We start from the raw sequence: 13,996 nt of genomic DNA, 5'->3' as shown, positions 1-13,996 counted from the left end.
TCCATGTGTCCTTTATACATGTTCCTTGATGGCCCTTCCCCTATTTTTCCACATTATCCCTCTCCCACTTCCCCTCTAGTTACTGTCAGTTTGTTCTTTATTTCAGTGTCTCTGGTTCTATTTTGCTTGCTTGTTTGTTTTGTTGATTAGGTTCCACTTATAGGTGAGATCATATGGTATTTGTCTTTCACCGCCTGGCTTATTTCACTTAGCATAATGCTTTCCAGATCCATCCATGCTGTCACAACGGGTAGAAGCTCCTTCTTTCTTTCTGCTGTGTAGTATTCCATTGTGTAAATATACCATAGCTTTTTTTATCCACCCGTTTACTGATGAGCACTTAGGTTGCTTCCAGCACTTGGCTATTGTAAATTGTGCTGCTATGAACCTTGGGGTGCATAGGTTCTTTTGGACTGGTGTTTCAGGATTCTTAGGGTATAATCCCAGGAGTAGAATTGCCAGGTCAAAAGGCAGCTCCATTTTTAGTTTTATGAGGAATCTCCATACTGTTTTCCACAGTGGCTGCACCAGTCTGCATTCCCACCCACAGTGCACTAGGTTCCCTTTTCTCCACAACCTGGCCAGCACTTGTTGTTTGTTGATTTTGTTACGATGGACATTCTGACCGGTGTGAAGTGGTATCTCATTGTGGTTTTAATTCGCAACTATTATTATTTCTGATGCTACTGAATTGACTACCAGGGAGCATCTTTCACCAAAGAGAGGTAAATACGAAGTAAGAAGTCGAAGAAGGAAAGAAAATAAGTAATGTGGTAATAATGTCACTAAAGGAGCAATGATTGATTTTTTATAACTAAAAGCAGTAGTCAGCCAAAAACCATCTTTATTCATTTTTAGAAGCTTCTGAAGCACCACAATACTTAATTCAGAAGAGCCAATACTTTGCTTTTTACAAAGAGAGTTATTAAAAGGGGCCAACTAAGTATTTCTTTTCTTTATTTGTTCCTAATTTATTCCACTGGGGGAAAAATTAGCAAGAATAGCGCAATATATTCTTCTTAGCAAACTGGGAAGTGAGAAGGCATTAAGTTTAGAAAAGTCTACCTCATGCCTACCTTCCTTCTACTGTTCCCTACAGGCCAACTGTATTCAACTGTATTCACAGGTTTATGATGACAGGGAGTCCTTTGAGAATTTCTCAAAGGAGAAATTTCTCTCTTTCAAAGGAGATCAGTGGTCATTTTCTGGATGTCTTTAAGCTTACACAAACTTTTCATGGTTTCTGGACACTAAGTTTTATCATTTCTTTTTAAAAAAGATTTTGTTTATTTATTTTTAGAGAAAAGGAGGGAGAAAGAGAGGGAGAGAAACATCAACGTGTGGTTGCCTCTCACACCCCCGCCGCCCCCCCCTTTGGAGACCTGGCCCACAACCCAGGCACGTGTCTGACTAGGGATTGATCTGGCGACCCTTTGGTTCACAGGCTGGTGCTCAGTCCGCTGAGCCACACCATCCAGGGCTAAGTTTCGTAGTTTCTGAAGACAAAAGTCTTCTAAAACTCTAACAATAAAAAGTACCCTTAGGGTCCATTTGTACAAAATGATGTAAAACAACCAAACAAACCCCATACAGCCCTTTAACGTGTCTCCAACAGACTTATGTAAGGCTCTTCAGTGTTTCCACAGTAAAAAGAAAAGAGTTGTGCTTTTATTGCGTATTTTCAACAGGCTCTTTAAAATTTAACTATTTGTGACTACTTTATTCTATTTTTAAATCAGTATTGTTATTTTAAGGTTATATTTTCCTCAATTCCCCAAAAGTAATTAAAAAGGCTGACAAATAGAAAAAAAATCCATTTTCTGCTTCATTATCTTACTTGAGTTTTTAATCCCATTAAAAATGTTTTTGGTCCCATTCAAGACACTTACATTCCCATAGGGTACCACTCGCTGCTATGTGCTATAATGTTACCGGCACACTGAAAAGATGCACACCATGAGAAACAAGGTGTCATTTGTCTAAGTAAAGGTTAGGGTGTTGCACCCATACAATTACAAATGAACAACACCCCCCTGATGGCAATACCCAAATCCTTGCGTATGTATAAAAGGTGAAGGCATCTTTGTGACTACCTGGATGTTACCAACAATGAAGAAACCGACCCTGCACGGAACAGGCCCGTCTTCTGGGCTAGCGCCTCACAGCCGTGTGTTGCTTCCCTATTTCCTGTGCCGTCACCAGACCTGCGATCGGAGCCTGTGTTTATCCGAGTCAAGACACACAGGCCTGTCTGGGGGTTTCACTCCCACGTGCACCTCACCCTTTAAGCAAAAAGGTTCTTACCTTTTACTTTGCCCTCAGTCTCAGGCAGTGCATCCCAAGCTACAGTGACAGCTGTGGTTTTGCCATTGACTGGCTGGACGTTTAAGTTCTCGGGAGCCATAGTAGGAGCTACAAAAGGAAGGTCAAGGGTACAAGCTTTAAAAACGCCCTTGGGCACACTCTAAAAGGAAATGATGGACAGTCTTTATGTGCCCAGTTTTACGGAAGTAGTTACTGGGTTAACTTTTATTGTCATGAGAGAGAATTCTACATTTGCTCTCGTGTAACATGATTTCTATCGGTTCCACCACGTCACAGAGTGAGCTTGGATATACTCTGAGAAATGCTTTGAGAAATCAGGATTTCTCACGGCTGGGTATTGAAATAGACAAGATTAAAATCCAGACTTTTAAAAATAAAGACATGGTTCAAAAGAAAACAACTTTAACTTTGGATACAGAGCAGAATTCCATCCCCGAATCAAACAAGAAGTCTCCCCCACACTCCAGAGCTGTGGCGGCCCCATTCATGCCCAGGGCGATCGTTCAGGGATGCTCCACATTGGGATGTAATGTGTTGTGCATGTCAGAGTAACACGCTAATGAAACGGGCCAGTAGTAGAGGGCACGGGTGGAAGGAAGTAGTTCCTTAACTTCCTGTGTTCGTGTACAGACACACCCCCAAGACTTAGGGTTAATGTTACGTTAAAAAAAGCCCATATCACAACTGACTTTTTAAACTTTCCATCTCATTTGGGGGGTATTCCCAAACTGACAAGCCAAGGGCCGTTTGCAGTACAGACCGGATTCCGGGGTTCTCTGGAAGACAGAGGTGCTCCACTTGCCATCTCTCTCCCCCTGGGAGACACGGACTGCGAATTCATACACGGTGTCTGGAATCAGGTCCTCGACCAGCACGCGCCTGTTGGACACCTGCTTGTAGTCCCACCGTGCCAGTTCCCCCTTCTCCCGGTAGCGCACGGTGTACTGTCTGTGAGGGGACACAAGGTGACAAGGCACCCAGGTGCCAGTTTGCTGCAGCTGGACACTGGCATCCTTCCTTTTCCAGAAGTGATGCCGATGCGAGGTAAACAGCGCCTCAGAGAGGAGAAAAACCTACACTTCTGACTGTGCTATTGGCCCAGAGAATCTACTTAAGTGACAGGCAAAGGCGTCTGAAGCGGGCCAGGAACGACGACTTCCCGAGGCTGCAAAGTCTCACCGATCCGAAGCTGAAGCAGGGACTCGGGAGGGGCTCGAGGAAGGCTGGCTTTGGTGAGGCAGGTGCCTTTTCAGGGGTGTGTGCATGCGTGTGTGTGCGTGTGTGTGCGTGTGGAGGAGGTGGGGGTAGAAAGGGCCATGTTAAGAGTCAGAACTGGCCCGAGGTCCCTTGGCTTTCCTGAAAAGAAAGACAAAATGACTCGTTTGATGCCGGGTCAGGCATGTTTCCTGGAGGCTCCCGGGGGAGGCAGCATGTGGCTTTGAGTAGACTTACTGCCGTGAGAAGGAGCAAACATGTGTAACTAATGGCAGGATGGGGAGCCGATCAGAAGAACCCGAGTGTGAGATTATCAAGGAGAAAACACAGTGCGCCCGAACATGGCGATCTTCTGGAGTCCCTGACGGAAGACAGCCTTGACACCCTGCGCTCTGCGGACAGCATCGACTGGGCTCCTTCGCCAAGTACTTGCCTCCGTGGACACTTTGCAGGAGAGAGCATCTGATGCACTAAAAATGTGCTGTGCGTGATGACATTTACCAAGTGAGGATTGGGCTTCCGGTGCAGACACGGCACACCAATTAACTGCAAGCGTTCTGAGAAAACCCAAGCCTGCTTTTGTTTGCATCAAAACGCTGGAGACCCAAGTCCAGGGGTAATCAGGAACACTCGTGATGAGGTGTCTGGGGAAGGAATCCCCATGCCCCTCCTGAGGCTTTAAAGGAAACAGATGTCTTTTTGTACTAGTAGACAGTGACAGAAACTGTATCTAAACCAAGTAACAGTATAAATACTATATGTATATATAATAGATATTTCTCAGTACTATAGTTCATTCATTTTTTTAAAGCATATTCACCATTTTCCTGGTTGCTGATAGTTTCAAAAATTAATACGTCATGACTAGGCCACCAAATCTGTGGCCATCTCTTGACTATATCAACTACTAAGTCACTTATCACAAAATGTTGATGACTCTTTTAATCTACCAGTCAAAATGATGTTCACCAGTGGCCTTTGTAACACAAAAATTATTTTAACTTTATGATTGTTTTTTTTTTCCTCTTGCTATTGCAAACCAATATAAAAACCAGACTAGCACATGGCCTCAGAAAAAGTGCGATTCATTCATTACGCACAAAGAGCTACACGGGAAGCAGCCCGGTGCCTGAGGAGCGTGGAGGGGACTCGCTGCATGCCAGACATCAGACGAAGGCCATCTGGGGACTTTTCACTGCCAGCTTCTCAGCCCACACCAGGCAGGGTAAGACCCCCCCTCAGCTGGCCCATGTCCTCTGCATGCACATAGAGCACTGGTGAGGCCAAGTGAACGCCAAGTGGGCAAAGAAAGAGATGGGATTGAGGACACGAGACAAGACTGAGCAAGCAAGGTGCGAGGTCCCGCCGTGGCATCACACACGAGGCCTCAGGAGCATCTGGTCTGTGTGACCACACTTGGGAGTGGCTAGATTGCCGCTGATAGCCTGCTGTTCAGCTACCAAAGAGACCAGCATTCACACAAGTCAGAAACTAAAATCATTCCAATAAATACAGGTCTCTTCGGGGCCAGAAAAACCACACCTCTCGTATGTAAATGAAAAGCAAAGTGGTAAGAGAAGTACCTCGATGTGACAGCTTTCTTCTGTTTTTCCACCATAGGGTCCACCCAGGCTACCAGCACGGACTGGGACGACATAACCCGGACACTGATGTCTTCCGGCATGTCCAGTTCATCCTCCTCTAAAATGACAAGGAGGAGTGTGGAGAGGCTGACCCAGATGACAGGCTCCACCCTAACTGCTCAGGCGTCCACAGTTTATTAGTCACCCTGGATGACTTTAAACTGCTTATGCTTAATGTAGATGAAATGAAACAAATGGAAAGTTAAGCCGTTGCTTGGTTTGTAGAAAAACCCGAGTCTCCACTCACACCCTTACTAAGCCCAGTCTAAGAAACAGGCCGTGCGCAGTAAGAGCTGCCCAACCTGATCGGCGGAGAGCACAGTCTGAAAGGGAGGCTTTTGCTGGTCAGAGCTGCTCTGAGTTTCTCAGTGTGTTCCCAGTATTCACTGTAAGTTTCTGGGGAATAACAAATTTTTTTTTGCGGGAAGCAAAACTTTGGGGGAAGAGAAGCCCAAGCCATGATTGTCCTTGGCAATCATGACATGAAATGAAAATGCAAACAGCAGCTCGAGTCACACGGGCCCAATGTCCTCGCACTTGAGAGCAGAGGATTCCAGAACAAAGCAACAGTTATCTTCCGCAGGAAGGGAGCTCCTTTGCCGATTCCCAGAGGAGTACGTCACGCACACAAAGCTCGCAGTTTTCGTTCGGTCTCTAACATCAACTCACAAGCTCTCTTCAATTTCGCTTTTGAGTTTCTTGGCCTTTTTCATCTGTTTGGTTTTTTTGTTTGTTTTTTTTTTCAACTTTCAAAGACTGTGTTTGTGGCTTTAACTACAAGTAGGGAGGGGTGGAAATACTTAGCCTGTTGGAAGAGTGATATAGGAGCTTCTTCTAGACCAGCAATTAACAGTTAGTAAAAGTGAAACATTGTGTATACAGGCCTCCTGTTGATGTGAAAATTATAATCATAAATATATAATTGTAATGTGTTATATAGTACTATAATAATATGTAATATAAAATTATAATTGACAAGTGAGTTGTAAATTCATGAAAATAATTATGCTATAGGTTGCCTCTTCAAGGCACATGATCCAGAAAAGGTATATGTAATCTGTTGATAAATGAGTGATTTAAAAAGGATCTGTGAGTGGGTGTGGGAAAGAGTGTCCCTCAGCACACACGCGACCAGTGGCCAGGCTGTCAGCAAGCCGCTGCTACATCTGTCCTCACTCTTCTCAGGGCCGTTTTACTCAGTTTTAGCTGAAACGAAGTCTGACTGCAGTCTCGCAGGCCACGCCGTCCACTCTCACGTTGCTCAGTCTGTCACAGGCAGAAGTTTCTGTGTGGAGCACACTGTGCGCTTAAATGGGATCGATGTTTGGCTGCTCTTACCGTGGCACATCCATGGCATCATGAAAATATTCAAAAACATACAGAGAAGTGTGTCTCGTCACGAGCACACTCGAGCCTCGGAGTATAAAAGAAACACGCTTGTATCCAGAACGTGGCCTGGTCCACCCCGCTTTTTCCTTTTCGCTGGAGAAAACCCATGGGCTTCATCACCCACCAGCATCCTTTGGAGACAACTCTGAAGTCTCACCGGACAGTGGTTGCCTGATGCACACACAGGCACATACCTGAAATCTTGCGCTTGGTGAGCGCTGCCCTGTAGACCGGCTGGCTTTGCCCCCGGGAGTTCAAGGACTGCAGCGAGACCACGTACACCGACTCTGAGGCTGTGGAGCAAGGAACAGGCGGTGAGGCTCTGTGGTGGGTTCCCAGAAAGCACATCTCTCTGTCCCTGGTCCCCTCCCATGCCCCTCTTCCCAGCTCATCTTTCTGGGGTATTTCTTCTCCTTCCCGACAGCAGGCCTGATATGCAGGCTTCCTCAGCCAGGACCTGGGGTCCGGGGTCCTTGGATCCCAGAGAAAGCTTAGAAAACAAAACAGGGACAGCAGAGCCACAGTGCAAAGTGTATTGGCTCCTGTCCTGTCCAGACGCATGGCCCCACTGGGAGGACTCATGCTGTTAGGTCAGGGAGCAGCTGGCTGGGGCTGAGGAAGTGGCCTTCCTGCTGCTAAGGGAAGGTCAAAGGTTGGAGGCACAGAGGGAGGGCGAGACAGAGAACGCCACTGCGAATCACTACGATACCTGCGAAATCAACATGGCAAGCAAACGCGAGGGAGCCTCCACGTACCGAAAGGATGGGGGAGGTCAGCAGGTCCTGCACGGCAGACAGCACGGACTCACCCAGCTTTTTAATTTCGTGTGTGCGCTCGTCTCGTGTCAGTGGGACATAGTTCATCTTCCGGCCACTTTCCCCGTAGCCCAGAAGAAAACCCCGCGATCTGCGTGGACTCTTGGCTCCAGACAGGCGTGGTGCCTTCCAGGCCACGGACAGCCGGTCGTCTGAGGGTCGGACTCGGACACGCAAGGGCTTGTTTGGCACTTCCTTTTCTTAAAGAGGACACGACACAGAAACTATTAAACAGGATATCCTTGGAGTCCACCGGCAAGCACGGGAAGTCTGTCCAAAGACTGAGCCACAAGTGGACTCAAAACCAATCCTAGTGAGAGCACTGTCTCCCCGAGCGCGTCACCCTGGTGCCCCTGTCCCTTCCAAGGGACAAGACTCAAAATGAACACATACCAGGAGTGAGACACCAGCCAGAAATCTTGAGTGTTTTACACATGTTTGTTGTCACCTACTTCCTTTTGTCCCCTTAAGTCCATATATTCTCTGGTGAGAGCTAAAGGTCAGCGTAAAAATACCGCAGACACACATGATGTGCTATTATTGGTAACTGCCCTTCGGGCCACTTTTTCATGGTAAAGCTGAAAAGACAGGCTTTCCTGGCCTTCGTGGGGAATGACTGGCGCTATGGAGTCACTGACTTCTAGTTTTGATCTTAGTTTTTCTGGCGTGTCTAAGTCTGCCCCTCCAGACAGACGCCAGTCCTGCCCCGCCATCGCTGCTATCCTGTCTCTTGTTTCCTTCCGGCTAAATCAGTCCGCTTCGAGAAACCCTGTTGCTATAAAGATCAGCCTCTCAAAGCAAGGCCTTCCGGTGGCCAGTACTCAGTGAAGAGCTGGTCAGTTGGGAAACAAGGGCTGTAGACCACTTGTCCATTTCTGACAGGGGAGCATATCCTCACTGTTGTTTGGGGACCCCATTGGCTAGTGAGCATCTCTCTAGTTCCAAAAGCCAGTGTCTTCCCTGGGGTTCTTCTTCCACTCTACTCATTAACCCCATGGCTGACGCTGACCTGTCTCGTTGGACCGGAAAATTCCCAGCTAGGCTAAGGCATAAAAACACAATCCAATGTCATGAGCTAGTATCAATTTCAATGGTGCAGTAAATAAATAAGCCATGGGAGGTGGTTATTCTGAAAGCCAGATACCTGGTGTGAGTGCTGAATCCAACCAAAAGGAATGTCCATTTTTCCATTTCCTGGAGTTGCTACCATGTCACTGGGCAGCCCTCTCCCAACGACTACCAGAGACCACCAGGCAGTGGTCCAGCAGATGTCCCCCCTGCAAGGTGGTGCTCAGCGAGGTTTTTTGCCTGGGACTTCAATAGAGCAGCCAATGGACTAACTATGCACAACTCCTCCTTGCACCTGGGGTTGTGAGTGTAGCTACTTTCAGTGGGGTTGTCCTGAACTGATCTCTGTTTCGCTCCAGGTTACTAGGTGAGCTCTCGGTTTCAAGGTCTGGCCTCTATAAAAATCGAGGACCACCCTGTGATTATGGAAATGACAGGTACGCTAAGTCACATGGTGCAAGAGGAAACAGTTGTCCCGAAGTGTTCAGTGCCAGCGGTCCGGCTCACTGACGGCACGGCATTGATTCAACAGAGGGGCCCGTGGGGAGCCTATGGCTTGGTATGTCCTGTGGGTTCCGGTGTTAATCCCATAAACTGATATTGTTCTGCAGGGTCCCATTGGGGGTCACTTGCTCCACGCTCAGAGCAATGCAAAGTCCATGCAGCCCCATCTTCAGTGTTTCAGTCACCCGTGGGTGACTGTGGCACAGCGTGTGCCCCTGTCAAACACACCTTACGTGACGCTAGGATAGGAATAGTTTTTTTAAAAATCCTGGCTGGTGTGGCTCAGTGGGTTGGACACCATCCCACAAACCAAAGGTTGCTGGTGTGATTCCCAGTCAGGGGACCTGCCTGGGTTGTGGATTCGGTTCCCAGTCGGGGCATGTGAGAGGCAACCCATCAATGTTTCTCTCCATTTCTCTTTCCCTCCCTTCCCCTCTCTCTAAAATAAATAAAATCTTTTTAAAAAAAATTCCTGGGGAAAATACATAAACTACTTATGAAAAGCAAACTCTAGACGAGGAGCAATAGTCTTATTTATCCACCACGAAGCTTTGGTTTGTTGTTTAAAGATGGCAGAGTCTTGCTCATGAGAACAACATATATAAACAAGTTTAATTTATCGGGAATACTGCTTGTGTCATTTTAGATTCATGCATCATTATGAAATTGGCGTTATGTGAGCCACGAGCATGGGAATAGCAGTTGAGAGAAAAAATTTTAAAGGAAGCAAAAAACTGCTTCACTCTCTTAGATATCTCCTAAGCCATTTTTCCCTCCATGTGTGCCTCCCATGCAAACTCTCAGCACATTAACAAACTACTCGGTTTTAACAGAAGACCTCCTTGTGAGTGACGTCACATGCTGCTAGCCGTGGCTCTGACAGCAGACCTGAGGGTGAGGTTTGATTTCACGGGGTGCGCGTTTGGCGGCAGGAGCTGGGGCTATGTTTTTAAATATTCCATAATGTAAAAATGATCTCCGAGAATAACAGGTGATGTTTATTTTACTTTTATGGGACGCTCAGGTCACCAGAGAATCTCCGTGATGTGGGGTTGAGAAATGACTTCTGCACACGCTGCTGCAGGCTCATGCACGGCTTGCTTTCCCGGGTAGGACAGGCAGAGTCACCAGCCAGGCAACACCGCAGCCGAGGTCTCTTCCCTCAGGGGCAGCGGTAAGTGGGACAGATGTCCACGGTGCCGCCATTGTCTTGGCTGGCCTCGTTGCCACCCTCCACACCGCTCGATCTAAAGCCCTCTGTGCCCCAACGATGCCCCCTCCGATGCTGAAAGAGCACATTGGCATGGGGGCCCTGGGGTGACCTCTAGCACAACGGGCAAATGTACGAACCACAGGCACATGGGTCTTACAGGAATCAGCTACAAAATAAATGATTGACAGAAATGGCATTCTCTGTCCGAGGCTCTGCCCCAATCCTGGGAGCCTCCAGCTGTGGCCCCGAGGAGCACTGCTGGTCCCTGCTCCAGTGTCCCCTGACACTCAACAACGAAATCCTGAACAGAACAGTCGTCAGGAAAAGACCCTTGGAACTGCTTAACATGAGAGGGTCTCCAAGGGGGAGGGAGGACTGAGGTTCCAAGGACAGGAGCTGGGTCCCAGATGGCCCAAGCAGTTGCCTGTGGCTCTATGCTGAGCCAGGCTGGGCCCACCACCCTTCAGCCATGCCACCTGGAGACAGGGACAGAGCCTTGTGGGGGGCTTCCCCACCAGCTCCAGACTGCTGTTGGGTCTCTCCACTCGAGGGTTCGAGAGGAGCAGGCCCACTGAGCCCTCTGTGGCAACAGGGCTGAGGCTAGCCCTGTCAACTGGCCACAGTGCCTGCTTGACACAGAGCCTTATACTTTGTCATCGGCGCTTGTGTGGTTTATTTTAACTGCCCTTAAACAGCTCCCAGGTGCGTGGGATATCTGCCATAATCCCCAGGGAGAAACTGAGGCTCAAAGCAGTGGAAGGACTGACCCAAGGCCACATGGCTTCTAGGTGCCAAGCAGGGACCTGAATTCCACCACTCGGGTGCCAAGTCCCACTCTGGTCTAACTAGTCCCATTGATTTATGCCTGCTTGTCACCACAGGTGCCACACCCCCAGCCCCCTAACTCATCTGCTGACAAAGGTAGAACAAGGACTCTGAGCTGGGCAGGCCCTGTTCAGAGTGGGGGTGAGGTGCCTTGCACTGTGGACGTTGAGTGTGTGTGTGTTCTGACCAGACAGTGCACTCAGCAGGTAGCCAGTGAGCCAGAGAAGACCTGTCACCAACAACTGCCCCAGAGATCTGGTCCCAGACTGCACGGCAGTCACTCACCCCGAAAGCCAGAGCGAGGTGACAACACCATCCCTCTAAATGTAGTCCTCTATCTCTCAAGTATTTAAAAAAATGTCCTTTCTGTGCCATTCTGGGTGATACGTCTTTTATAGATCTCTTCTAGGTCATCTGGTAATCCTCTTTCACGCTGATGCACACCCTAAGAAAAACTACCCAGATGGTTCAAATTCACTCGCAATGAAATTTTTAAGTGTTTCTCTAAGCCATGTGAGATGGCCTCACAGAATCATTCTGCAATTTTTCTAATAAATCCCTGTAACTCTTTTATCTTGAAAACAGGACGTCATGTTCACATCCCCCAGGGCCCAGTGCATTACAACTGGGCAGTTTGTGTCAGCACCTCCCTGGTTCATCCTCCTGTAGCTCTTAGAGCCGATTGGTAGCAGTAACCACACACGTCCACTCGTCCACGCGGCAGGTCAACTGGGTCAGACGATTCCCCCCGAGGTTAGACTTCAGAAAGCCAGACAGGCATGTCTCCTGAGCTGCACCATCAGCTACCCAAAGTGGCAAATATCCTGAAATTGTACAGGGTCAGAATCTGTTCTTCTCACAAAGGAAAAAATCCCAAATGCAACATGCAACTTTGTCCGAGTACAAGCTGATGCTGGTTCAAAGCGGTGGCCTCTGTCGTGGGCTTCACAGGCTCCCAAGTCACCGGCAGAAGGGCTCTCTCTGAGACTGGCACCGACCCTCCCTTCCCCTCCTTTGCACCGTGCTGTCAAGCACACTGCGTTCTGTAACATAAACCACAAAAAGCACCAGGACCATACCTGGCATATATGTAGCACCCGTGAGTTGCTAATTGTGCCTGTGGTTGTGATAGAAGCAAAACTCCTCACCAGATTCACTGGATGGGGGGGGGGGCATCCCCTTCCAGAATGAAACCCAAGGTCCCATGACAGATTCAACCACAATGCCTTGCACGCAGGGGGCACTAAAAACACCTATTTCAAAGAAGCGGGCATGAGAGAAAGAAAGAGACCTGCTGTCACAGGTTTTTACGTGGAAACCCATCTGAGAGGAGGCTGTCTACATCCCGGTGACTGGGGTGCACCCAACTCTGAAAGCACTGTTCATGGGCTCCATCAACACCTGCAGTCACCCCTCACTCTGACCAAGTCTCTCCTCTTTGTTGGCATAAAAGATGACATGGCCATCTCCTTTTTGGTGCGGTCTCAGCTAGCCGGACAAGCTCATTCTCTGGCAGAGCGTGCGGTCTCATTGAGGCTACAGCTCTGAAGAGTGAGTGGCTTGTCGCTTTGATGCCCCTGACCCCCCACGGCCCTGCCCTGACCCCTCACAGCCCTGGCCTGCTTCCAAGCTCCGCAAAGGTGGCCTCGATCTTTCTCCCCTGAAAAGGCAGATCCACATGCTCACTGCCTTCCGCTCACCTGTCCACAGCCCCAGGCAGCGCCCCCACCATCTCCAAACATCAAGTCTCAGGGCAGCCTGGGACACTGGCCTGGAGGGCATGAGGGGTCCAGCCCATGTGGCTGGAGGGCTGGTCCTCACACCACAGTGGTCGTCAGAGTCACCTGGAAGACTCCCACCTGGATCAGGCCAGGTGAAATTCCAGAGCACAGGGATGAGGAACCCTGATAAGGAAGGGGGGAGAGTGTGCGTTGGAGAGGAGTGAAGGTGAACTGTCATAGCCAGAACACAGACAGAACGTGTGCTTTGCTGCCCCCGCTCTGAGTCTGAATTCCCTGCTCCCAACACAGGCCCAGACCCAGCGGTGGAGAGACCAGGTCGGCCAGCGCCTCCCCATCCTGTCTGCCAAGGGCTCCTTCCTGGGTGAGTTCTGACGCTTGGGAGCGAGCCGCAGCCCCTCCCTCCCGCACACCAACATCTGCAGTGCGTATTGCAACCCCTCTCTTGAACGCTGCATCTCCCTCTCCGGTAAACCGTCCGACGCTCTTAACTGTCCACTGCGTTCTTGTGTGACCTTCCACAACAAGGAGGAAGAGAGTCATGTCTTTATTTTGGAGCAGTGTCTGTCAGAATGTCACCAACCTTCGTAACTTATTGGAGTCCTGCCAGCTATAAGGCGTTGGACAAGCATCCTCACAGCAACCCAGTAACACCCATTTACAGACCAAAAAAAGGGAAGCCTGGAGAGGCTCCGAGAGAACCTGAAAGCCAGACGGGTGGGCACTACGCTGGCCCTGGGGCTGGCTCAAGCTCCCTCCGCGCCGTTTGTGCTCAGAAGCTCAGGCTGGCTTAAAACTTTCTCAGCCTTAAAACTGCATGAGAAAATAATGCCCTGGACATTAATTCCCCATTAGCCAATGACATTAATTAAGCTACTATGTGAAAAGGACAGTCTCTAATTCATCATTTGGCACACAGCACCCCACAGTCTGGCCCCAGTGAGCGGACCATGCCCAGAGGCAGCATGATTGACATGGCACAGGACTCCGCCAAGGGCTAAAATGCCCCAGATGAAGAGCTGGGTGAGAGCAGAGGAACTGCAGAGTTGGGCCTCAGTCTGGTCTGTCGTCGTCCTGACCCCCCAAGGCCTGTCTTTGTCCATGACAGATAAGCCCAGACCTGCGACAGAGAAAATGATACAACAGCTTCAGAGAAGAAGTCTGCAGGAAAGGCACACAGTAGGATTCCACGCTGTGAAAGGACCTGGACATCTCTGCTGTGGGGACAGAACAGAGGGTATGGATTTACAGCAGAGATTT

The 13,996-nt window shown here is 49.0% G+C and overlaps 1 protein-coding gene across 2 annotated transcripts in view; it reads right to left on the bottom strand.

Moving 5' to 3' along the window:
- FNDC1 (fibronectin type III domain containing 1) overlaps window positions 1-13,996 on the bottom strand; it is a 73,821-nt gene that overhangs the window by 34,629 nt on the left and 25,196 nt on the right. For both annotated transcript variants that reach the window (XM_037057557.1, XM_037057636.1), the window contains 5 exons: window positions 7,381-7,587; window positions 6,767-6,865; window positions 5,124-5,241; window positions 3,086-3,273; window positions 2,305-2,412 (listed from right to left, as the gene is read on the bottom strand). In XM_037057557.1, coding sequence (XP_036913452.1) covers window positions 2,305-2,412; window positions 3,086-3,273; window positions 5,124-5,241; window positions 6,767-6,865; window positions 7,381-7,587 — 720 coding nt within the window. The remainder of the gene's footprint in view (window positions 1-2,304; window positions 2,413-3,085; window positions 3,274-5,123; window positions 5,242-6,766; window positions 6,866-7,380; window positions 7,588-13,996) is intronic.

This window comes from Sturnira hondurensis, unplaced genomic scaffold (assembly GCF_014824575.4).
Source record: "Sturnira hondurensis isolate 20B ecotype Veracruz unplaced genomic scaffold, ASM1482457v3 Scaffold0000167, whole genome shotgun sequence".
NCBI lineage: Eukaryota > Metazoa > Chordata > Mammalia > Chiroptera > Phyllostomidae > Sturnira > Sturnira hondurensis.
Note: the sequence above shows the minus strand (reverse complement) of the source record. Positions and strands in the feature narration are given on the sequence as shown.